This window comes from Heloderma suspectum, chromosome 3 (genome assembly GCF_057233095.1).
Source record: "Heloderma suspectum isolate Gila_16-S chromosome 3, 16-S_ref, whole genome shotgun sequence".
Lineage (NCBI taxonomy): Eukaryota > Metazoa > Chordata > Lepidosauria > Squamata > Helodermatidae > Heloderma > Heloderma suspectum.
The window spans coordinates 139,418,062-139,445,127 of NC_139460.1; the positions used below are offsets into that span (position 1 = coordinate 139,418,062).

At 43.8% G+C, this 27,066-nt stretch overlaps 1 protein-coding gene across 1 annotated transcript in view; it reads right to left on the reverse strand.

The window, feature by feature from the left end:
• UBAC2 (UBA domain containing 2) overlaps positions 1–27,066 on the reverse strand; it is a 116,175-nt gene that overhangs the window by 19,727 nt on the left and 69,382 nt on the right. Inside the window, exon 7 of the mRNA XM_084844703.1 lies at positions 1,551–1,796. Within this exon, the coding sequence (XP_084700829.1) occupies positions 1,551–1,796 (246 nt within the window). The remainder of the gene's footprint in view (positions 1–1,550; positions 1,797–27,066) is intronic.

A 27,066-nucleotide genomic window follows, 5' to 3' on the forward strand; every position in this document is an offset into this window, starting at 1 on the left:
GGCTTTTTAGTGGCTGCAATTTTTCCCTTTTCCTTTTTTAAACTTTTAAAACGTTTTAGAGCCAATTTTGCTGCTGCTGCAATTAGCAACAGAACTACTCTCATGGCTGCTTCCGAGAGACCACCATTCCCCTCCCCCACAGTGATCCTTGGAATAATGCTACATTATGGTATAGATTCATTCCAAATGCACTGGGGGCGGGGGGGCGGAAATGGTATCCACCAGAAGTCAGTCTCTGAGAGGAGGTCTACTGCCAAACTGTTGCACCAAACTGTAAACACGACTCAAATGTTTGCAAAATTTTGCCCCCTGAAATTGCCACCCCCCTTTTCATACCCTGCCCCCCCTCAATTCTGGGCCAAAGGTTTGCAAAGTCAACTTTGTAGCCCAGCCCAACCTATGTGTAGGGCATGGGTGTGCAACTTCAGGAGGTCTGGGGGCAATTTTGTTCCCGGAGACCCCCATGGGCCACAGTGTGCTGTGCAGGCTGTGGGGCACCCCTGAAAAAACACACAGAGTAAATCTGATTACAAAGTGCTCCGTAGCACTATGGAGCACTTCGATGATTTCATTTAGCATATTTACAAGATAATTTTAACCCTTTTGGGAGTCCGTAGCAGTTACAGAGTACCAAACTGGCTAAATGTAGCTTACAAACAATCTAAAGTTGGACATTTTGGTGTTATGAATACCATTTCTGGGGTTAAAATTGTTTTTTAACTCAGGGGCAGTGCGGTGATGGTGGCAGGGGTGCACTGGGGGATGGCAGGGGCTGCATGTTGCCCACCCTTGATTTGCAGAGATGAAAGGTTGCACAACCTTTTCAGGCCCAAGGGCCACATGTGTTGCAGGCTCAAGTGCTGGAGGCCATATGTGCATGCGTACACACCTGCACTCATATAACACACACACGTACACATGTACACACACATCCCAGCTTTCACTGCTAGCAGCAGCATGGAAAAAGTGATCTATATGAGGATCTCTAGGGGAAGGTGTGGAGAGTACAGGCGGTGGGGACACAGAAAAGCCCTTAGGGAGTCACATGTGGCCTCTGGGCCGCAGGCTGTGGTCCCCTAATATAATTACACACAGAGAGGCAAATTAAATGTATATTATTCAAATGGAGATCTGTGTTTCTAGATATTACTAGAAACGTATTCTCCCACAAATGGCTCCCTCCTCTGGCCAGTCCTTAGTGGGAAGAGCACCTGCATATTTTTGCAGCTATGGATGCTGGGACTTGTATTCCCAGTCCAGGCCCTGACAGGAAAATACACTTTGCTAAAGTGTGGAAGTGGCTGAAGACACCACCATTCCTGTCTTTTGCCTTACCCAAAGTAAATTTTTTGGGAGCCTTAGAGCAGGGGAAAGGGGAGGTAGCGGCAGGCACTTCTCAAGCATCCTTCAGGATTTGCAAGTGTCCCTGGATCTATGTAAAACAAATTATAGTTTTCATATTAGAAAAATACAAATATGATTAACTTTAAAAGGTGGCATATTTCCATCCCACAAATAAGCTGTATCTCTCAGAAAAGAGTTTTCTCTACCTGCTGCTGTCTTTGTCGCCTCATCTGGGCAAACTGAGACATCAAGATTTGCCGATCCAGTAGTTCCATTCTCTGTTGCCTTTGTATTTCAACAGTTGCTCCCATTCCAACACTGATCTCACTGGATGGCTCCGCAGATGAGAAAATTGGTTCAAGAGTCCAAGCAAATATTCTTGCTATGCCACGGGGTACGCAAAGTACACGGTACACTTTTAACACACTACTGCTGTAGCACATTCCAGAAATCTGAAAGCAAAAACAAATTAAAAATGCTTAATATGCAGCTACAAGAATGACATACTGATAGGCAAAATTCAGATAACATTTTTAATTCCAAAGCAAAAAACCAAAAAACGGCAAACATTCTTTTTGTTCCACACATTATTCTAGATTTGAATGGATCATGAGTATGTCATCAAGAATGTAGTTATTGTAGCAAGTAATAAAAGGAACTAGCATTTTAGTTTGAATGGAAAAACTTTAGAAATGTTCCTGTTTATTTCATTTTTTCTTGTTCCTGTGAACATATGTGAACATAAATAAACAAATAAATATGTAGTCTTCAAGGTGTATATTAATTATTATTAGTTGCTGATTAAAATGTGTCATAGAGAAATACAGGTCCTAGGTTAGAATCAGGAGGCCACCCACCATAGAAACTGGTGCTAGCACTATAGAATTAGCATCACAAAAGAGATTAACAACTGAAGATATGTAGGAGATAATATAACAACATGACATAGCTACAAGAAAATGAAAACTTGATTTGAATGTTTGTTGTGAAAGCTCCTAGTTACCAAACTGTCATATCACTATTTACAATTGATGAGATATTCAAATCATTAGAATGTGGTGGGGGAGCCAATGTAGGCTAATGTCACTGTGTTAGGACAAAATGATTAAGCAGTTCATGAAAAATGTATTACAATTCTAAATTATAGAAGGCATTTCTTAGGCAGCTCTTCCTCGTAAGGGCTTTCTTATAATAAGAAATTTCTTATAAATCCTTGTAGACTATAATCTAGTTCTCACAGATGTAGTAAACCTGGATTGTATCCAACTTTAGTTTAACTGAGGTCCCATTCATTTTTAAGTAGGCCTAACATTAAATAAAACTCTTGTGTTTAGGCTGTATCACTTCAGATTACCCCGCCATTCAAAAACCCCCCCAACCCTCCTCACATATTATTATTAATAATACTCACCACATGTTACTGCATTTATATCCTACCCTTCCTCCAAAAAGTTCAGGGCAGTGTACACGGTTCTCAATTCACAGCCATTTCATCTTCACAACAATCCTGTGAAGTAGATTAGGCTGAGAGTTGCTGACGGGCCTAAGGTCACCCAGTGAGTTTAATGGCGGAGAAGGGATTTGCACCTGGGTGTCTTCATCCTAGTCCAACATGCTAATCATTACATCACACCTGGTCTTACTATATAGATAACTAGATGCGGGGCGGGGGGAGGAGGCTAGAACGCCTCTCCTGGACATCTAACTTGGGTTGGGGGGGGAGTCTGTATAGTAAAGTATTCAATAATGTGAGCCCCTGTCTGAAGAGGTGCAGCCCAGACACAAGTTTGCCAATAAGAACTAGGCCTTTATCTTCACCTCATTCCAAACCCCCTTTGGCTGATCATTCTCTACCCCTACCCTCCATAAGCTGTAATCCATTTAACTGATGCCAATTATAAATGGCAAAACAGCAGTATAACAATAGGTTCTTATTGGGCTAAGAACCTAAGGCTCCAATCCTCATTGTGCTCATTTCTGAGTAGACATGCATAGGATTGCGCTGTTAAGCAGTTTTCTTGAGTCTATCTAGTATTGCTTTGCTAGCAATTGCAAGGAAGACCTTGTTGGCTTTAGGGATTCTTAAGTGATGGGCCATTTTTAGTTAATGCATATTGCTATTCCTATTCAAGCCTTTTCTTTTATTCCTATGACTCTGTCTGCCAGCTTTACATGTGAAAACAGCAACTTTCACAGATCAGTTGTGTGCCAGGAGAATGAACATCTGTTTGACTTGTTTCATTATTCTTTCATCATATGTCAATTCTCTAGTTTCAGCATTAGGTTCAAGTCTAATAGTTTTTTTTTATTCTGTTAATCACAGCAGCTTATTAATGCATACATAACATTAATTTATAAATGTTACAAAACATGTCTCTATTAACAGATGACCTGCAAGAAGTAACGGGTAACTGTCCAACCAAATGTGATTAAGTGCACTGAGAAATTGGAGGGAACTTAACTATTTATTCCATACCAAACTTTGCTTGTCACATTCACAAGAAAAATGTTTACAAATAACATAAATCACCTATCTTATCTGGATGCACTCTCTCTCTTCCCCTCTTTTTGTTTTCTACAAATGGGCCCAACTTGCTTTACAAGTGTTTCTTGTGGTAGACCAGGAATGGTCAACTTCTTCAGTCTAAGTAATAATTGTTTAATAATGACAAAATATCAAATGAAAATATTACATCAACTAATGGGTTCATTTTGTTCAGTCGTTCAGTCGTGTCCGACTCTTCGTGACCCCATGGACCATAGCACGCCAGGCCTTCCTGTCCTGCGCTCTCTCCCGGAGCGTGCTCAAGTTCATATTCATTGCATCCGTGATACTATCTAGCCATCTCATCCTCTGCCGTCCCCTTCTCCTTTTGCCTTCAGTCTATTCCCAGCATCAGGGTCTTTTTCAGGGAGTTTTCTCTTCGCATTAGGTGGCCAAAATATTGGAGCTTCAGCTTCATTATCTGTCCTTCCAATGAGCAGTCAGGATTGATTTCCTTTAGGATGGACTGATTTGACCTCCTTGCAGTCCAGGGGACTCGTAAGAGTCTTCTCCAGCACCACAGTTCGAAAGCATCAATTCTTCGGCGCTCAGCCTTCCTTATAGTCCAGCTCTCACAGCCATACATTACTACTGGGAAAACCATAGCTTTGATTAGACGGACCTTTGTCGGCAAGGTGATGTCTCTGCTTCTTACTATGCTGTCTAGGTTTGCCATAGCTTTCCTCCCAAGGAGCAAGCGTCTTTTAATTTCATGGCTACAGTCACCGTCTGCGGTGATCTTGGAGCCCAAGAAAGTAAAATCTGTCACTGCTTCCATTTCTTCCCCTTCTATATGCCAGGACGTGATGGGGCCAGATGCCATGATCGTAGTTTTGTTAATGTTGAGTTTCAAACCAGCTTTTGCACTCTCCTCTTTCACCCTCAACAAGAGGCTCTTGAGATCCTCTTCGCTTTCTGCCATTAGGGTGGTATCGTCTGCATATCGGAGGTTGTTGATAATTCTCCCAGCAATCTTAATTCCGACCTCTGATTCATCCAACCCGGCATTTCTCATGATGTACTCTGCATATAAGTTATACTCTGCATAATGGGTTCATATTGTCCCCTAAATGAATAAAAAGTGTGATCTCAAGAATACTTTTCTGGTTGAAAAAGGTATGGGAGATGACAAAATTTCAAACCAGGGTGATGGTGTTATGTGCCTGCTTTAGCCTCTAGCTGTTCAGGAATTACCCTCTCCCTGGCCATATCACCATTGCCCATGTGAAGTGGGAACTCAAGCAGCATAGGTGTTCTCTGCATGGATCTGCAACTAAGTGCCCCCTACCTTTCTGGGGAACAACAGCAGATGTTTCTCTCATGGAAGCAGGTAGGACTGTTATTCTCTTCAAGTGGGTAAAGGGCTAGGCTGTTTATCTAAGTGCTTTATTTGTAGTGTTTCAAAACAGGAAAGTCTATCTCTCCTGGAACAAATGCTATAAGAAGACGTGATCAGCCTACTTCTTCCATACATTTGATCAAAGGAAGCCCAAGAGGCTGTCCTTTTCCTTCTGTGTGGCTGAGCTCACCAGGTGCTCCTGAGAGCTCTAAATGAATTGAGGGTGTGAGGCCTGAGTACTCCCAGCAGCTGTGTGGGCAGGAAGTTTCAGTCTGTTTCCCACCGCCCAGCTGAGCAGAGCAAAGGAAGCTGCTCCAGCTGGTCTAGGGACTACAGAAGCAAGCAAGCTCTCAGAGAGCAAGCAATCAGAGCGAGTGGACAGGGAGAGCAAACAGGAGTTGGCCAGGGGAGTTTGGCAAGGGAGGTCAAGGAGGAGGCCCCTAACTTTTTTTTTCTTCATTTCTTTGTCAATTTTTTCATTTTTAAAAATTTCTTTTTCTTGTAACACACACTTCCATACTAGTGGGCCAGTGTTTTTAACTTCTAGTGAGTAGAGGACCAGGCACAGGCCACTCTAGAACAATCAGAAAGCTAGACACAAAAAAGGAATAGAGGCTATGGAAGGAAAAGACTCTCCAGTGGTGGTGACCTGCAACGTTTGTGCCATGTTTGTTTTCTTGCCTGAGAACAACATGGCCTACACGTGCAACAAGTGCAAGTTGATCACGCTGTTGGAAGAAAAAGTAAGAGGACTGGAGCAGCGAGTGTCCACCCTCCAGGGAATAAGAGAAGATGAAGAGTTCTTGTACAGAACAGTGGAACTGCAGCAGCAAAGTGAAGACCAGAAGCTAGAAGAGCAACAGCAAGCTGAGGCAGAAGAAGAAAATGCTGAGGTGAGGAAAAATGCAATAGAGCATACTCCTTGGAAAAGGGGGACAGTTAGGAGCAGAAGAACTAGAAGCCACTTTGCACCAGTGGAAGCAGTGGAGCTATGGAACCATTTCCAGGTACTTGAGGATGAGACTGGAGGACAGCCTGCAGAGGAAGAATTACAGGGGAACCTGCATGAGAGCGAGCAAGAGTCTGAAGGTCATTCAAGCAGGATCGGACTCAAAGCCTACAACTACAAGAAGAGAAGAGTAGTAGTAGTGAGAGACTCCTTGCTGCGTGGGATCAAAACCCAAGTATGTCGTGAAGACCCATGGACTCGCCAGCTATGCTGTCTCCCAGAAGGACAGATTAGAGACGTGACTGAAGGGTTGCTTGCACTCATAAAGCCTACTGACAGGTATCCCTTTCTTCTCATCCATGTGGGAACAAATGATACCGCCAAGCAGAGTTATGAACAAATCAAGTCAGACTTTGAAGCTTTGGGAAAGAAACTCAAGAACTTTGGGGCCCAGATAGTTTTCTCATCCATCCTTCCAGTAGTTAGAAGAGGGACAGAAAGGGAAAGAAAAATGCTCTGGGTGAATGACTGGCTACGAAGGTGGTGCCAACGAGAGAGATTTGGGATCTCGGACCATGGGCTCTACTTCCTGGAAGATGGACTGTTGTCAAGGGATGGGTTGCACCTCACAAAGGCGGGGAAGAATGTGTTTGGCCACAGCATGAAGAACTTCGTCAGGAGGGCTTTAAACTGAGTCCTACAGGGGAGGGAGATGTAAAGTTGGGGGTAACAATGGATGAAGGCTCATGCACCACAACGGAGAGAACAGCTTTAATAGTGCCCAATAATAGTCGTCAGAAACAGGTAGGAAGAAAGCCAGGCTATAAAGCACATAGTCTTCAATGTCTATGCACTAATGCCCAGAGTATGGGAAACAAACAGAACGAACTTGAACTCTTAATACAGGAGAGAAATTATGACTTGATAGGTGTAAATGAGATTTGGTGGGATGACTCCCATGACTGGAATACAGCAACTGAAGGATATAACTTGTTCAAAAAGAACAGGAGGAACAGAAAGGGAGGTGGAGTTGCTCTATATGTTAAAAATACATATCTCTGCACAGAAATACAGGAGGATGAACGTGGTACCCCATCGAGAGCATCTGGGTTAAAATAAATGGAGCAAAGAATAAAAGGAACATGGTGGTTGGAGTCTACTACTGGCCACCCAATCAAGGAGAAGATGAGGATGAAACTTTTGAAAAGCAAATTGCCAAGGTTTCAGGGAAGCATGATGTAGTAGTAATGGGGGACTTCAATTTCCCCAATATTTGTTGGGAGACAAATTCTGCAAAACATGGCCCCTCCAAGAGATTCCTGACTTGTGTTGCTGATAATTTCCTCCTACAGAAAGTAGAGGAAGAAACTAGGATTGGCTGTTCTTGACTTGATCCTAACCAGCAGAGATGACGTAGTGGATAAAGTAGCAGTTACAGGAACTCTGGGGGAAAGTGACCATGTTATACTTGAGTTCTTGGTTCTAAAGGAAGCAAAAGCCAAGTGTAGCCAAACGCGTACCCTGGATTTTAGGAAAGCCAATTTTAATAAACTCAGAACAATGATCAGTAAGGTCCCATAGCAAGTGACTCTAATGAGAAAAGGAAAAGGATTCCCACAAGATGAGTGGGAATTTAAAAAAAAAGAAATTCTAAAGGCACAATTACAAACAATTCCAATACGAAAAAAAGGCGGAAGACAACAGAAGAAACCAGTGTGGCTTCACAAAAAGCTTAGAGAAGACCTGAAAACAAAAAAGGACATATACAGGAAGAGGAAGGAAGGCCAAGCTACAAAGGAAGAGTACAGGTAGGTAGCACAGAATTGCAGGGATGGCGTCAGGAAGGCTAAAGCTGAGAACGAGCTGAGGTTAGCGAGGGATGCCAAAAGCAACAAAAAGGCTTTCTTCAGATACATGCATAGTAAAAGACAGAGGAAAGAAATGGTGGTTCAGCTATTAAATAAAGATGGCAAAATGATGAACAGATGACAAACAAAAGGCAGATGTGCTCAATTCCTACTTTGGCTCAGTCTTCTCCCAAAAGAGGGTCTATGACCCCCCTGGCAAAGGCGAAGTACAGGCCGAAGGGGCAGGATTGCAGCTTGAGATCGATAGGCATATGGTCAAGGAACACCTCATTACTTTGAATGAGTTCAAATCTCCAGGGCCAGATGAACTGCATCCTAGAGTCATAAAGGAACTGGCAGAAGAACTCTCAGAGCCACTGTCTATTCTCTTTGAGAAATCATGGAGGATAGGGGAAGTGCCAGATGATTGGAGGAGGGCTAATGTGGTCCCTATCTTCAAAAAGGGTAAAAAGGAGGAACCTGGGAACTACAGACCAGTCAGTCTGACATCAATCCCTGGGAAAATTCAGGAGCAGATTATAAAGCAATCCATCTGTATGCACCTTGTAAACAATGCAGTGATTACTTGAAGCCAACAAGGATTTGTCAAGAACAAATCCTGCCAGACGAATCTGATCTCATTGTTTGATCAGGTAACCTCCCTTGTAGACCATGGGAATGCTGTGGACATCATATACCTCGACTTCAGCAAAGCTTTCGACAAAGTGCCCCATGATATCCTGATGAGCAAACTAGCTCAAAGTGGGCTAGATGAAACAATGATCAGGTGGATCCACGGTTGGCTACAGGATCGGACTCAAAGAATGCTTCTCAATGGGATCTTCTCAAACTGAGGAGAGGTAACGAGCAGGGTACGGCAGGGCTCAGTCCTGGGCCCAGTGCTCTTCAACATTTTATTAACGACTTGGATGAGGAGGTGCAGGGAATGCTGATCAAATTTGCAGATGACACAAAATCGGCCAGGATAGCTAATACCTTGGAAGACAGAAACAAAATTCAAAGTCATCTTGATAGGCTGGAGCGCTGGGCTGAAAACAACAGAATTACATTTAATAGGGATAAATGCCAAGTTCTGCACCTAGGAAAAAGAACCAAATGCACAGTTACAAGATGGGGAATACTTGGCACAAAAATACTACAAGCGAGAAGGATCTTGGAATTGTTGTAGATCACAAGCTGAATATGAGCCAGCAATGTGATGTGGCTGCAAAAAAGGCAAATGCTATTTTGGGCTGCATTAATAGAAGTATAGCTTCCAAATCCCATGAAGTACTAGTTCCCCTCTACTCAGCACTGTTAGGCCTCATCATGAGTACTGTGTTCAGTTCTGGGCATCACACTTTAAGAAAGATGCAAACAAGCTGGAGAGGGTTCAGAGGAGGGCAGGGGACTGGAAACAAAGCCCTATGAGGAGAGACTGAAAGAACTGGGCATGTTTAGCCTTGAGAAGAGAAGACTGAGGGGAGATATGATAGCACTCTTCAGGTACCTGAAAGGCTGTCACAGAGAGGAAGGCCAAGATCTCTTCTCGATCATCCCAGAGTGCAGGACACGGAATAATGGACTCAAGTGACAGGAAGCCAGATTCCGGCTGAACATCAGGAAAAACTTCCTGACTGTTAGAGCAATACGACAATGGAACCAATGAACCTAGGGAGGTAGTGGGCTCTCCCACACTGGAAGCATTCAAGATGAAGCTGTACAGCCACCTGTCAGGGATGCTTTGACTTAAATTCCTGCACTGAGCAGGGGGTTGGACTCGACGGTCTTATAGGCCCCTTCCAACTCTACTATTCTATGATTCTAAGTGTGAGGTACAACCAGCACAACAGCAACTTTCCCTTTTCCTTTCTTAGAAGAGATGTGGCTGACTCTGATCTTACAGACATGGATGACACATTGCCTTGTGTTTGAAATGGTGTTTATTTGCCCCTTGGTGACTAATGTGATATGATGGAGGTGGAACACATTTACTCTTAACAACACTCTGGGAACAAGACAAAATAATATCATGGAGCCAACATTGTCCAAGGTCAACCAGTTAGCTCTCCCTGCAGTCAACTAAAGGAGAAATTTTACAGCCACATACGCTGGTACAGTCTGACAGTCTATATTTGTACTGGTATAAACGTTTAAGACCAGAGCATGAGACTGTGTATTACATATTTCCATTCAGTCTTTTAAGCATGTATGCATACATAAAGGCATTGCACTTGCTTTAGTAAGGTCTTTTACATTCAGAACTTCCTCTTCTGCTAGTTCAAGCAAGTTATCACTTGAAAAGTTAAAACACAAAAAAGTTTAACACATGCAAATTCAAGTTGTTTTTCTTTCTATACAAATCTGTTTTTCTCACTTAAAAATAAGAGGGACCTTTAGAGACTCTTTTATAATCCAATTGTTTGTTTGTAACACGCTGTGTTAAGAGTGTTATCCTGGAATCCTTATGCACAGATCTCATTAAGAAAAAATTATATTAAGACAAAAAGGGGTTGCAAAGGACGTAGATTCACCAACAAAGAAAACAAAACCCCAAATCACTAATAAATCACCAAGCTAAACATTTATTGAGACCTATTCATATTTTGTATCCTCTCCAGAGTTTTCTAATTTGGAGTTAAGAAATTAATATTCTTATATATGAGGCAGAGAATAGTTAGTAATATGCATGAAATTTGGCATATTGAAATTCTCTATTCTTCTTCACTTGATTAGAACTAAGTCAAGATACTGCTGTCTAGTGGTCTGCACCCCCCCCCCATCCCAATCAAAACCACAAAGAAAAGGGAAGTGGCTGTGGCTTTGCTTTCACTTCCTATAAACCAAACAGACATTCAGAGCTAACATGCTACAGGACAGAGATGTCAATTTGTATATTTTTTGCTAAAATAAAAATGTAGTCAGAACTATCAACATTCGAATAAACATGAAAAAGGGAAGAAGTAATGAGCTGCTGCTGCTGCTGCCGCCACCGCCAAAACAATTGTCATGCACGTGAAACAAGTATGCCCATCACCTCATTCAACCTTCCTCTCTTTGCTTTCTGTGAGCAAACATCAGGGAGCTAAAGGACAATTTTGATACTCTGAATTTTCAGCACATTCATCATGACTAAAAGGAGCTTTCCAGTTTAGGATAATACTTAAGCAATACTATATTTATCCCCCCACCACCAATTTTTCTGTACTTAGATATTACTTTTAATCAATGCATAATATAAGGCCATATTGACTGGAAAATTACAAAAATGAAGGAGTCTACAAAACAAAACAAAACAAAGAAAAGGATTAGTGGGAAATCTGTTTCCAATGTTATAGCTGTCTCTTTTTAAAAATAGAGACAGCTATAATTATAGAAACAGGTTTCCCACTATTTGATCTTGTCTTGCATTCCAATACCGGATAAAACTGCCCAATTCATTTTCAAAATGATTTTCATTCCATGCTACCCATTTCACCCACAGTGCCTATGTTAACTTGCTCAAGACAGCTGCGTCCCATAATTTAATATACCACTCTCTTCATGGGTATTTGAAGATTCATCCAACATGTAGCATACATTAACCTGGCTGTTACAATCATCCTTTCTTTTTTCTTTAGGTACTGTCCCTTTCAATATGGTAAGCAAGAATGTTCTAGGTTCTAAACTTTAGTCTTCCTTCTAAAATATTATTAACAGCTTTCCATATTCGCTTCCAGAAACATCTAGTGTGAACAAAGGAAAAGAGACTTGGAGAGTGCGTAGGAATTAAATGGTGGGCACAGCAGCAGCTCTTGCCAGCAAGTCTGGCTTTTTTGCTGCCTCTGGTGCCTGTTTCACAAGGAAAGGGAAAGGAAGGGGAGATGGGGTAGTGGGCCCTTCAGAGGGCACAAGCCCTTGGCAAATGCCTGATGGTGCAGACCCTTGATGACTGGCTTGGCTTTGGGGGACCTTTCAGCCTCCCAGGACCCTCTCTCACCAACCTTAAAGTAGCTATTCTTGAGCCATTCAAAAGGAGACTAGAAAGATAAACCTCTGAATTAACATATTCATCAAAGATTTAATTCTGTCCCCTGCTTCTTGATTTGGGATATTTGTTTTTTAATTGCACTACATGTGTTAATTAGCATACCCAATGCTAGGATATTTGTGTTGTCAGCAATAGCTGTTTTGTGAATGGCCACTATTAATAATGTAATTGCCTGTACTTTCTTCGGGCCGATCTACATTGTGCCCACCATCGCAATGAATTCGGTGTCCCATCGGGTTAAACACTCTCACATTAAAACGTGATTATTCACACTCACCCATTTTCGCCATTGCAGTGCTTCATCGAATGCATGAGCTCGGTTCACACTCGAGTGCTGTGCTGTTTTCCTGCTGTTTTCCTGCGCACGCTTGTCTGATCTCAGATGCTAAGCGGGGTCGGCCCTGGTCAGTAGTTGGATGGGTGACTGCCTGGGAATCAGGCTTCCTGCACTGAGCAGGGGGTTGTTCTATCCCTTCAAATGAGACTAAGTTTTACCCCCTCCTATCCCCTGCTCTGGATGTTTTTTTAAAAAAATTAAGGCGCTGACCTCGAAGAATTGGGGCTTCTCTGTGACTTTTTTTTTTCTAATTCAGGCATGATCTTCGAAGATTCGAAGTTGTGAAGCTTCACAACTTCGAATCGAAGATCATGCCTGAATTAGGAAAAAAAAAAAATCGCGGAGAAGCCACGATACTTCGAGGACAACGCCTTAATTAAAATAAAATTTTATATGGACCGGGGGATAGGAGGGGGTAAAACTTAGTCTCATTTGAAGGGATAGAACCACCCCCTGCTCAGTGCAGGAAGCCTGATTCTCAGGCGGTTGCCCATCCAACTACTGACCGGGGCCGACCTCGCTTAGCTTCTGAGATCAGACAAGTATGTGCACATCCAGCCCTTTGCTTGTTGCTGAGGAAACAGAGGCTGCTGAGGAAGCTATGCGATCAGTAGCCGAAAGAAGACATGGGGCCGTCGAGAGCTGTGATTGGACAGGAAGGAAATACAAACACCACCATATATGGACAGGCGGGGCTGGGGACTACGACCGGATACGGTACCGAAGGCAGAAAATCAGAGCACATTAAGGGGAAATACCGGGATATTAGGGTATTGAAAGCGGGAGCACGGAAGTGGGAAATTCCGGTTCCAATTCGAGGCGGGTACTACGTAGTGTGAAAGGCGGGTGGTGAAACCTCATTGGAAGCGAAAAAAGGCGGTAAGTGTAGATCCAGCCTGCATCTCATTTTCCTTTGACTTCATATGCTTTTTCCTCCACCACCACCACCACCACCACCACATTTATATACACCTGCACTTCAAGGGCTTCTTCACACGGAGCTTTTATCCTGCTATTGAGATTGGGTACTCAAGGAAGTTTGCTGGTCCTTTAGATGACACTGTCAACCTCCAGGGCGTCTCCCACACGAAATGACCTTTATTCTATTTTTTAAAGTATCGGAGATAATGAGCTATCAAATTACAGCACTTGAGTTCCACTTGAGTTCCCTCATGAAAGGAGGAAAACCTGCAGTAAGAAGAGCTAGACCAATGAAACATATGGAAGACTCTGATAAGGGGGAAAAGGAGGGGGAAGGGGAGAAAGTGTGCATGTAAAGGGGGTCCATTGTGATCCTGCATTTAAAATGGAAGCAGAAGGCCCTGTTTTAAATGTGGGATTTTAGGTTGGTGTAAAGATGCTCCAAGCATCTGATGAAGTGGATTCTAGTCCACAAAAGCTTATACTATAATAAATGTGTTAGTCTTTAAGGTGTCACAAGACTGTTATTGTAATTTCACATATACACTAAAGGGGGCTGAGCTGGCAGTAAATGACCAAGAAAAAGATTTCAGAGTCATGGTGGATAACTCAATGAAACCATGAACCATGGGCAGGGGTAGGCAATCTTTCCGGGTCCATCCATGGGCACTTGGTCATTTGGGCCCACAGGCACTTATTTCCAGGACTCTCTCTTTTCTTTCCCCCTCTTGCCTGGATTCTCTCTTTTCGTGCCCCCTTCCGCCGCCTCTCCCCCCCCCTTCTGCCCCCTCTCGCCATTTCTGCTTCCTTTGGATTTCCTCTCCCCCACTGCCACCACATTTCCTCTCCACTTCTCCCACTGTCGTCCCTGCCTCTGGATTTCTTCCACTTGCTGCCAACTTCCTGCTTCCTGGCTGCTGAGGGCAGAAGTAGGGAAAAGCAGCAGCGGCAGAAGTGGGGTTGGGGGTGAGGAAGGGGATGATGAAGGGGTGGAGGTGAGGAAGTGGTCTGGCAGGTGCAGTCAAGGATTTTGGTGGACACGTAGTAGGCACTATGTTGCTGACCCCTGACCTAAGGTGAAGCCACTATGAAAAAGACAAATTCCATGTTATGGATCATTAGGAATGGGATCTACCCATACTGTAACGCCTTCATATAAATCTATGGTGCACTTTAGAATACTGTGTAAATTTTTGGTCGCTACATATCTCAAAAAGGATACTGTAGAGCTGGAAAGGGTGCAGAAAATGCCAAAATGATAAGGAGACTGGAATTTCCTCACAAGGAAACATTATAATATGTGGGGCTTTTTAGTTTAGAAAAAAGGTGAGGAAGAGGGGAACATGATCAAGGCTTATAAAATTCTACATGATGTGAAGAAAGTAGATAAGAGATTTTTTTTTCTCTTTCTCTCCCCTAATAGTAGAATTCAGGATCATCCAATGAAGCTGAATGGTGGGAGATTAATGACAGACAAAAGGAAGTACTTCTTCATACAGTACATAGTTAAACTACAGAAGTTGCTACCAATAGATGTGGTGATGGCCACTAACTCAGAAGATTTTAAAAGGGAATTAACAAATGGTGGATAAGGCTATCAATGGCTACTAGTCAGGATGGCTATATGCTACCTCCAGGATCAGAGGTGACATGCTTTTGAATACCAGTTGCTGGGGGACAATAGCAAAACAGGGCTTTTGTCCTCAAGTCCTGCTTGATGAACTTCCCATAGGCATCTGGTTGTCCACCATGGGAACCAGAATGCTGGACTAGATAGGCCTTTGGTCTGATCCAGCAGGGCTCTTCGTATGTTCTCTAGCCTAGATCTCAATGTTAGACAGAAGCCTAATATTTCCATTACAAGCAAATCATCGCACGGAACAGAGCACAATCTGAAACACAACATGGCTTTCTTTTTTTAACTTTTTATTTTAGAGGTGTGTTGTGTGTAGGAAGCAACAAAATAATGGGTAAAGTGGAAATATAAAGTGGAGGGGGGAGGAGACATCATGCAGACAGACTGAGATACAACAAATAGTGAAGGAGATTCCACAACACATCATAATTCTTGTATGTCAGGAGCTGCACGTGATAAAAACTTTTCAAGTTCAGCACAGGCAGAACATATTTTGTAGATATCTCATCTGTCTTGAAACAAGACGAAAGCTTTTCCTCTATCACAATAAAGCACTGTAGTCACTAATATGGACAGTTCACAATAACGTTAAAATAAAGGGTACAACAAAGTAGGGAAAAAACTCCTATTTTCAACATTCTAAGGTTATGTGCAAGAACTGCCATAACAACCTATACGAAGCTAGCTCTCTTTCAGCTTCTGTATATATGATGAGTTGAATCCAGAGGTTCCTTTCCTCTGACAAAAGTGGCAATCTCCACTGGAAGAAGACTGCTTCTATCAGAGGAAGGGAACCTTTGGATCTGACTAGGGATGTACGAAACGACTCACCTGTTTCGTTTCGTGACATTCGCGGTGGGGGGGAGGCGCTCCGTCCCACCCCCCGAAATCCTTGCTGGCCAGCTCTGCTCCGCAGCAATTCCACAGAGCTGCCGGCCAGGGCCACCTGCAGCGACATCCAGCCGCTCCTGGGCTGCGCAGGGACGCAAATGGCGGCCGCCAGAGCCGCCGCCATTTGCGTCCCTTTTTCCCCCATGATAGGCTATGTAAGTATTTACGTTGCCTATCACAGGAAAAATCATGAAGCGAATGGCAGCCGCAGATGCGGCCGCCATTTGCAAAGCAGCGCAAACGGCACCAGGTAGGTGCTCCGTTTCTTGCGCCTTTCGCGGGGTGGAGGTGGGGCAGAGGGGCTTCGTTCTGCCACGGATTTCGGGGGGCCGAATGCACTGGCAATCGGCCTCACTGAGATCCGTGGCGGAATTCTCTGCCATCCGTAGATCCGACCCAATATATTTTTCAAATTGGTGGTAAATACTGAAAGCTGTCGCTGCTGGTGCCCACTGAGGCTGGTGGGATGAGGCTAAGAGGCCTCCAGAGGTGGAGCAGTCCTTTGAATCCCCAACAGTTAGCAACCCATACCACAGAAAGGGGAAACTGAGGCATGAACGTTCTTAACATGAACGTTAAGATCATGGGTGCAAAGCAGGGAGAGGGGAATCCACACAACCACACAAAAGCACTCCTTTGGATATACATTCTCCTGTTTCAGCAACAAATTTTATTTTAAATGTTGTAACAACGCCCCCCCCCCCCGCCCCAGCATTTGTTTGGAGTCACGTTTTTTTGTTCCAGCAACAACCCACATTGCACAGAGAAGGAAACTCAATCAAGTGATTTTAAGATCATAGGTGCAAAGTTGGGGGTCAGAGGAAAAATCATACAGTCACACAAAAGCATTTATTTGGATGCACATACTCCTGATCCAGCAGGAACACCCATTGCACAGAGAATCAAGTGTGTGTATGTGTACACGTAATCCACAAAGTCACACAAAATAAATAGATTACAATGATGCTATCTTCTGAACTACCAAGAAACAAACAGTGTTTGGAACCCAGCAGCAAGTTATGAGAGCATCCAAAACTTCACGCCTTTGCATGTAAAAATCATAATCATATCCTCAGAGCGACATAGAAAAACATTCAAAATCCATCTTTTTTCATGAACATCCCCACAAAAACCCCTCTCTTGCCATACCTACTCAGAAGTAACAGTGAGAAGCAGCACAGTACAAAAATTGAGCATATACACTCACAAGTAAGGAGGGCTGGATTACTCAGGCATAAGCATGGTCAGCAAGATCTAAGCATCCAAAATCCACTTCTTTCATTGAGCATCCCCACAGCCACTCCTCTCTACAATTCCTCAGAAGTAACAGTCAGAAGCGGCACAATACAAAAATTCAGTTTATACACATCTATGCTGAAGCAAGAAGGACTGGATTACACAGGAGTAATTGCCCAATCAACAAGGAGATTAAAAAATGTTTTAAAAAAAGAGAGCAGCACATAGAGATTGGTTGTGGGTGCTGAATGTAATGCTCATTCCCTGCAGTAATTTTTGTCAGCCCAATTGCGGGGTGGGGCGTGGGCGTGGGCGTGGGGGGAATTCAGGCAGTTCAGGACTCCTGGATGCCCTCTCTGATGCCAGGGAGAAAGGAACATATGCCCAGGGCTCTGCTCCTTTCCACATGTGCAGTTCAGCAGAAGGCATAGCCAACTGCCTGACTATTGTATAAATGACTGGCCTGTGGCTTGCAGCAACTAGCTACTCTCTCACTCAGTCCCTACTGGCATGACTATATACAGTTAAGCTCACTCAGTTTCTCCAGTCACTCCTAACAGTTACCTACAGATGACATTTTACTTATTTCTCCCATAGTTTTCCCCTGAAAATCTGTAAGTAGGATAAAAAATCAATTTGAAGCATGGCTCACATGCCCCAAGAAATTTCGAAGGCTTAACTATTCTTTGAAAACCCTAACCATGTAACACATTATAGAAATGAGTTTACCACCATTTTCTAGCTGAACCACAAACACTAACTGCAGAAACAGCAGCTTTAATGACTGGACCACAAACTTACTCACCTCCAAATGCCCGTAATTCTTGTTTTGTGTTTTTGTGACAAGATATGAGAGTAGCACAGTAACCCTGCTCAGTATGCCTTCAAGCACACTTCAAAGTAATTAAATGTGACTGACTATTGATACTAGGAGAAGAAAAATGGGGTGTGTGTGTTGTGTTAGAAAATGCAAGTAAATCTTATTGGAAGGACAGATACTGAAGCTGAAGCTCAAATATTTTGGCCACCTAATGCGAAGAGAAAACTCACTGGAAAATAGGGATGTCAGAGAATTCCGCCACGGATCTCGGGGAGGCCGAATGCCAGCGCATTTGGCCCCCCAAAATCGGTGGCGGAACAGTCTGCCCCCCCTCCGGGACGAGACTTACCTGGGGCGGATCTTCCTGGCGGCGGCGGCAGCTGGTCTTCCAACCGGCTGCCACCGCCATTTCCAGTTAAAAAAAAAAAGTGATAGGCTACGTCAAGATTTACGTAGCCTATCACGGCTAAGTTTAAAAAAAAAAAGCCGTGATAGGCTACGTAAACGTTTACGTAGCCTATCATGGCTGACTTAAAAAACAAAAACAAAACGCGCTTACGCAAATGGCGGCAGCCATGGCCGCCGCCATTTGCGTTCCTTATTTTGGCACGTCTTAGTCTACGTCAAGATTTACGTAGACTAAGACGGCGAAAATAACCCCTTATTTTCGCCGTCTTAGTCTATGTAAATCTTGATGTAGACTAAGACGTGCCAAAATAAGGAATGCAAATGGCGGTGGCCGTTGCCGCCGCCATTTGCATACATGTGTTTTGTTTTGTTTTTTTAAGTCAGCCGTGATAGGCTACGTAAACATTTACGTAGCCTATCACGGCTGACTGCAGGGACGCAAACGGCGGAATCCCTGCGGAGCAGCCGGCTGGCCAGGATTCTGCGGGGGGAGGGACGGAGCGCTTCCCCCCCCCCCCCATCAACATAATCCGCGAAAGGTAATTGCCTTTCATACATCCCTACTGGAAATGACCCTGATGCTGGGAAAGATTGAAGGCAAAAGGAGAAGGGGACGGCAGAGGATGAGATGGCTAGATAGCATCACTGATGCAATGAATATGAACTTGAGAACACTCTGGAAGAAAGCAGAGGACAGGAAGGCCTAGCGTGCTTATGGTCCATGGGGTCACGAAGAGTCGGACACGACTTAACGACTGAACAACAAAATGTTCAACTTCACTTTAAACCACATGGAAGTTTTATAAGAAGCCTAAGAATGTCAGCATTTATTTTAATGTATTTCTAGCCATCATGCTCCATTTTCACATGGTAAAAAGTGACACCAGATCATCTAATAAAGGACAGATCTAAGGTCACTTTGCACCTGTGCTTAACCTGTGCATTTTGTTTAACAAAACTGCAGTCAAGGCAGTGCAGGTAGCTCTGATCTTTGAAAATTCAACTGTCAGCTATCCACTACTGAAATGCCATTTTGCTTCTTAGTTACTTAATATATGTATTTATTTACAATATTTGTATACTGCTCCACATCTAAACAGATTCTAAAGCAGTGAACAACAAGAGAGAAAATGAACAAAAAAGAGAAAGAATGAAACATGATATTCAATTTTTTCTTGTAAAAAAACAACAACCCAGAGTGCCAATAAAACTGAGGCTGGTTAACCAAGGAAGGCTTCCTGGAAAAGAGCTGCTTTCAGGAGGTCCTGAAAACAACCCAGTGTTGGCACCTGCCTGACCTCTAGCGGCAGGGAGTTCCATAGGAAGGGAGCCACCACACCAAAGGCTTTTCTCCAGGTGGACTTCAGTCAGGCCATAGGTCCATGTGGAACGACCAGGACCATGCCCTCTGATGACCTCAGTAACTGGGCACACTGGTAAGGGAGCAGACACCCTCTCAGGTATCCTGGTCCCAAGTTGTTTAGAGCTTTGTACACTAGTATCAAAACTTTAAACCTGAACTGGTATCAAATAGGCAGCCAGTGCAGTTCCCTCAGCAAAGGAGTTGCATGCTGAAAAGGGGCAGCTCCTGATAACAGCCAAGCTCACTGGGTGACTTTGGGGCAGTCACAGACTCTCAGCCCAACCTACCTCACAGGGCTGTTGTGGTGAGGATGAAATGGAGATGAGGAGGATTATGTATGCCACCTTGGGTTCCTTGCAAGAGGGAAAAAGGTAGAATATAAATGCAATAAACAAACAAACAAACCAGTCTTGAGGTTACTAGCACCTGTAACCACTGTGGTCAAGCTATCCATGTCCAGCTGGCAAACCAGCTAAAGCTGGTAAAAGGCACTCTGAGCTGCCATGGCCACTTGGGCCTCCAGAAATAGTGATGGATCTAGGAGTATCCCCAGACTATGAACCTGATCTTTCAGAGGGAGTGCAACCTCATCCAGAACAGGCAATGAGCTTATTTCCCAGACCCAGAAACCACTCACCCACAGGGGGTCCATCTTGCCAGGATTCCATTTCAGTTTATTGGCCCTCATCCAGCCCATTACTGCATTTAGGCACTGATCCAGGATTTGCACAGCATCATCTGATTCAGATGTCACAGGGAGACAGAGCTGGGTGTTATCAGCCTCTTGCTGGCGCTTGGCTCCAATTCCCCTAATGACCATTCCCAGTGGCTTCATATAGATGTTAAACAACATTGGGTAAAGATGGTACCCTATGGAAGCCCATAGCTCAATTGCCAAGGGGCCAAGGAACGGTCACCCAATGTTACTCTCTGAAATCGGCCCCACAGGCAGGACTGGAACCACTATAACACAGTGTCCCAATGACCATCCTACAGAGTCAATCCAGGAAGATACTATGGTTGATGGTATCAAAAGCCAATGAGAGATTGAGCAGAATTAACAGGGTTGCACTCCCCCATCCCTCTCTCACCCATTAGGGCAACCAAGGCTGATTCAGTCCTGTAACCAGGTTGAAACCCTGACTGGAATGGGTCTACATAACCAGTATCCTCCAAGAGTCCCTGCAGTTGCTCTACCATGACCCTCTCCAGTACCATCCCTAAGAAAGGGCTATTTGCAACTGGGTGGTAGTTGTCTAAAGCCATTGGGTCCAGAGCGGCCTTCTTCAGGAGTGGTCGCACTACTGCCTCCTTAAGGACAGTAAGAACTGCCTCCTTCCCATAGAGAAGCATTCACCACACCCTGGACCCACTCAGTGATACCCCATCAGCTAGCTTTTATTGGCCACAAGGGGCAAGGATCGAGAGGGCATGTGGTTGGTTGCATTGCTGCAAGTACCTTGTCCATGTCATCAGTCCACATCAACTGAAACTGATCCCACAAAATCAGGCAGCTGGTGGCGTGAGACACCTCAGCTGGAACTGCACTAACAACAGCGTCAGGTTTGCTAAGTAGATGAGCAATTTTGTCCTCAAAGTGCGATGCAAAAAGGTCACAGTGGGACCTTGAGGAGAACAGGTCCCCATTTGTTGGGGAGAGTGTTAACATCTCCTGGGCAATCCAAAAGAGCTCCGCTAGATGGCTACTTGAGGACACAATGGAGGCAAGAAAGTAAGCCTTCTTTGCTGCCCACACCACCACATTATAGGCATGATTATGTGCTCTAGAGCATGCTCAGTCATCTTCACTTTCAGTCTTGCACAGTTTGCACTCTAGACAATGTCCAGCCTGTTTCACTGACCATAGCTTCCTAGCAGAGTGGGCTCCACAGAGCCAGAGAGGGCACTCATGTGCAATCAAGTCAATGGCCCTCCGCATCTCACTCTTCCATGGTGAGACTAGGGTCTCAGCTGGATCACCAGTTTTCTCCAATGGAAAATCCCCAAGAGCTTTCAGAAATCCATTGGATTCCATCAGTCTCCTGGAAGGCCACAAATTGCTTACCTCTGCCCTAAGGGATGATCTGACCGGGGGATGGATGGGAGGAGTGTAATTCTGTTGCTTCTCCTGGATCTCTCACAGCAACATCTCGCATGGTATCTACCTGGGCAGGTTCAACGGTTATGTTATATACATAAAATTGGTCTCATGGCTGTAACTTAATCTGATCTGATACTGATTTCCATCACAAGAACATATCCATTATTAGGAGAAACCTTGACAAACCTCATATCAAGAAGCATTTCTCAAATATAGCCATTTGTTATACTACGTGGACACTTAACACAAAAGCCAACAGCATATTACCTATAATCACCTTCTTGTAAAAGAAGAGGACAGGTTAAATTTAAAGCAGCCAGGACATGAAGTCACAGGATAGTAAAACAGATGGATGTTTAGGGTATTCCATAGCATCAATGTTAGTATACTAACAGGCATTTTTCATTTTATCCCAAAGGAGTTATAAAATATTGCAGCAAAGAAGGGGAAGCTGCCAAGTGTCTGACTGCTTATGTACTCTACAGAGTGTAGCTTGAAGCTATGCCAAATTCAATTCAAGTGCTTTTGTCTCCCACACAAAGGAAGCTACATCTGTCAGAGGATGTCAAGAAAGACTGTTTCCCTTCATCTGTCCAAATAATCGGTGTAAGCATTTCTTTGTTTCAAAAACAGAAATGAAAGCCTTAATTTTCCTGTCCATTCTTCCAAAAATATCAGCTATGAACCAGCTACCAAAAGAAAAACAAGTAAAGTAGTGTTGGCCTAAAATGGACTAAATTACTACATTATGAGAGCCTAAAAATAAGCTTCTTAAAGTAAAATTTTATTTGTAGTCTAATTCAGAAAACACTAAGTTAAACAAAGAAAATGATATAAAAAGTTAAGTCTCAAAGGATAAATTACAACGTTGCTGCCACTGGCTTATGTCCATGCCTGTGGGGTTTAACCAGCTTCCTGAATACATTCAGTGTTGTCAAACATGGAGCTCCATGCATGCATGTGGCTCTTTCCCAGTTCATTGCCAACATCAGGGAAGAGACTAGCTCATGCCTGCAGATCCTAGTTGCTGAATTACAGCAACGAACACTGTCAAATTTTGTGACTTGAGATTAGGTGAATTTGGTATGACCCTTCCACTGAAGTCAGTAGGCTAGTAAATATAGCTTGGGGCAAGCCCAAGGCACTAAAATTATACCTGTTTTTCATTGACCAGTGTTATTATCTTAGAAGGAAAAGGATCTGATCACTTTTGAAATATTGTAGAGTTTGCAACATTGGTGGTCTCCCCTCCACCCTGTGTGAGGTAATTGTCCCCATTCTTCCCCCCTCCCCAAAAAGCACTACAGCATGACTACAATGATGACATGTAAGCTGAGAGCCAAATAAAGATTCTATTTTTGGAGAGTTGTTCGTGTTTATTGATGAGTACAAAATACGTATGTTATTTTAAAGAACTTTTTATGTAACTTGTAACGGGAAGTAAAGGGGGGAAGAAATTAACTCTCAGTTCCAGGTTTAATTGAGTGACGACAAAGCTGGAAAATCAGATCATCATAGAACAAACTATATGTCCACCTTTAAAAAAAGAAGACGCTTGCATTTTGCTAGGAATTGTGCCTTTTCTTTCAGCCATAAGCATGGTGTTTTAATTATAATTATCATGGAGGTGAAGCAATTAGCTTGTTTCAGGAGTATGCTGAAAAGACAATACTAAACTGAAGGTGCTTCCAGACAAGGCTTTTACTATGCCATAGCCCTGCCTCATTCACAAAATTTTATGGGGGATGCAGATGACAAGTGGGGCTGGCAAGCTGTTTATGCCCCATTGAAAAAGGGTGTCATGACAAAAGCTTTGAAGGAGACAGTAATGCATTTCTTACTGAAGAAAACCATCACAGACCCCACTGATCTAAAGAACTATAGTGTCATATGCTATATTTGGGAAAGAGTTTGAGTGTATTCTGGTGGCCCAGCTCAGTATTTGCCAGGAAGAAAATGTTTATCCTAATCCCTTTCAGCTTGGTTTCCAGCCTGGTCTGGGACAGGAACGACCTTATTGCCCTAAGGCAGGGGTGTCCTTCTTGTCCTCCAGAGTTTTGGCCTACAACTCTCATCAGCCCTTGCTGTTGGCTTTGCTGGCTAGGGGTGATGTGAGTTGTGGGCCAAAACATCTGGAGGGCCACAAGTTGCCTACCTCTACCCTTAGGGATGATCTGACAAGGGGATGGATGGGAGGAGTGTGATCCTGTTGCTTCTCCTGGATCTCATCAACATTGCCCATGGTATCTACCTGGCAGATTCAGGGGATACATTCTTGAGGTAATTTCATTCCTGGAGGGCAGGTCCAGAAAGCAGTATTGAGGGAGTAATGCTGTTCTGCCTTAACAATGGCCCGGTTTGCACGATTACGCTGGAGGAAATAAGTTAGGATGGCTTATTTCTCCTGCCAAACGAGCCGGTCGCATGCCAGGTGGATTTGCATAATTACCCTTGGTGTTGTATGAACCCAGAGAGGGTAGCTTGTTGCTATGATTATCAAGCCACCTAGAACAAATGGGTTGTTGTAGGGTTCTGGTGTGGCTTGTTAACCACAACAACAAGGCACCCTCTCCAGGTCTGCATGACATGGCAAGCCACACTGGTGAGGGTAATTATGCAAATCCGCCTGGTGCGTGGCAAGGAAAGAAGCAACCATGGCTTATTTCCCCCGCCATGACCATGTAAACTGGGTCTACAGATTTATCTTACCCTGCTCCCCCATCCCAAATGCTTTCTAACAACGATATGAAACTGCTGGGGGATGTCATCTAGAGATCTGGCCTGAAATGCCATCAATACGTTGATGATAGTCATCCCTCTGGGGCAGTAAGGGACTGAATGTGGGTGAATAAACTGCAACTTGATGCAAAAGACAGAAGTACTGTTGGTCATGGGATCGGTCGATCCAGGCATAGGTGTACAATCTGTCTTGGATAGAGTTGCACTCTTCCTAAAGACTAATGTTTGCACCTTAGGGGTGTTCTTTGACCCAGCACTGCTTTTTCAAGTGCAGGTGGTGGCACTGGCTAGGAATGCTTTTTATCTGCTTGAACTGGTGCACCAGCTGCACCCTTCCTAGAAAAGACAGACCTAGAAGTAGTAATTCATGCTATGGGAACTTCCAGATTGAATGAATGTAACTCACTCTACATGGAGCTGCCCTTGAACATGTCTGGAAGTTTCAGTTGATCCAAAATGCCACTGCCAAAGTTTTGACTGGGGTTTGCAGAACAGATGTCACAATACTATACCACTTTCATTAGTTACCTATTCATTTCCAGGCCCATTCATGGTGGTGGGGTTTACCTTTAGCAGCCAAGGACCTTATGGGACACCTTTTCCTACATGTTCTCTCCTGTGCACTCTGATCAACATCTGAGTTCCCAGTCTGCATCTTGCTGCTGGTTGAGGCTCAGTAGGTAGCCTCAAGAGAAAGGGTGTTTTTAGACACTGTGCTGCTTCTCTGGCTTACAAGTAGCAAGAAAGGGCACACAGGCAAGAATCCTGTTTCTGTCAACCTGCACACTGTCAGAAATGCATGACCCAGTTCACCCATTGGTTAGACTGGGTGAAAAGCAACAGCCACCAATAGCTTGAGTGAATCCCACGGCCACTGCCAAACACCTGAGGGCATGGTGATGGCATCAGACCCTGAGGCGGACTGGCCCATGTCCTATAGTACCAAGGCCCTTTAAGGAGAACCCCTCTTTGAACAAGGGAACAGAGAACCTCTCAAGTAAGGATCTTGCTTGATGCCCCACCACCAGGTGTAAAAGAGTGTGATATAGGAAACAGATCCTATAAGGGAAATAAGAGATAAGAAATAGGAAGGGAAGGGAATGGCTGGGTTCACAGCCATTTATACATTTATACAGGCCATGAGAATTCCCCTCTCTGGTCTCCTCAGGCTGAGCCACAACCTGATTGGCTAAAGGGAGAAGGAAACTAGGCATACTGAGGCACGTCAAAGCGAGCTGCTGTTGGCTAGCTGTCTTATGTGTAGTACTGTTTCCACCCTGCTTCCACCCCTGTGCAAGTGACAAAGTGGGTTCCCCTTCCAGCTTTGTTCTTTTATTTTGATTGGTCATGGATTTTTTTTTAAAAAAACATATTGTTAGCCACTTTGGTGTGTGTTTGTTTTTTTAGGAAAGACAGATATGACAAAATGCCTTAAAATAACACAAAATATTGTCTGGGTGATGGCTCCATCACCCCGCCCTCCAGCCAGACTACCAGCCAAGCTATTGGTCTTCCTGGGGGTATGGGAGGAGAAGGAGGGAAAGAGTTAATAAATAGCTATATGTTGATTACATTTGCACATCAAACAGGGCAATAAAAACAGATACCTCCCCTGGATGGTCCAATAAATGGAGCTCAGGGAAAACCCAAGGCACTAAAATTATGCCTGGTTTTCATTAATCAGTATTACTATCTTGGGAGGAAAAGGATCTGATCACTTCCACCTCTGAAACATTGTACAGTTTGCAACACTGATGTGTCCTCCTCAAGTGTGAGGTAACTGTCCCCATTTCCTCCCCCTGCCCCCCAAAAGGGCAGCAGCAGACATGTAATCTGAGAGCCAAATAGAGAATCTATTTTTGGAGTGTTGTTTGCGTTTACTGGTGCGTACAAATTACATGTGTTATTTTAAACAACTCTTTATATAACTTGTAAGGGGAAGTAAAGAGGGGAAGAAATTAAGTCTCATTTCCAGGTTGAACTGACGACAGAGCTGGAAAATGACGTTGTCATAAGATGAACTATAAGCCCACTTTTCTTGTTAAAAGCTTGCATTTTACTTGGAACTGTGCCTCTTCCTTCAGCCATAGGCATGGTGTTTTAATTATAATTGTAATCATGGAGGTGAAGGAAATTAGCAACGTCTGCACAAGTTGAACACTAAAAAGGGCTTAATTTTATGGAAGAAATGACTACCCAAAAATACAAGGGATCTCCATATCCTGAGAGCCAGTGTGGTATAGTGGTTAGAATACTGTTAGACTGGGATGTGGGAGATTCAGGTTCTAAACCCCACTCATCTGTGAAGCTCACTGGGTGACTTCAGGCCAGTCACTGACTCTCATCCTAACGTACCTCACAGGATTGCTGTAAGGATAAAACGGAATGGAGGAGGACCAAGTAAGCAGCCTTGGGTTCCTTGCTAGAGGGAAAAAAGCGGGAAATAAATGCAATAAATACAATTAATGTTTTTATACACGCACACATCAGTTCCTAACAGCACAGTGTGACCAAGAAAAATAATCATGGATGGGGCTACTCTTTCATGTGGAATACAGAA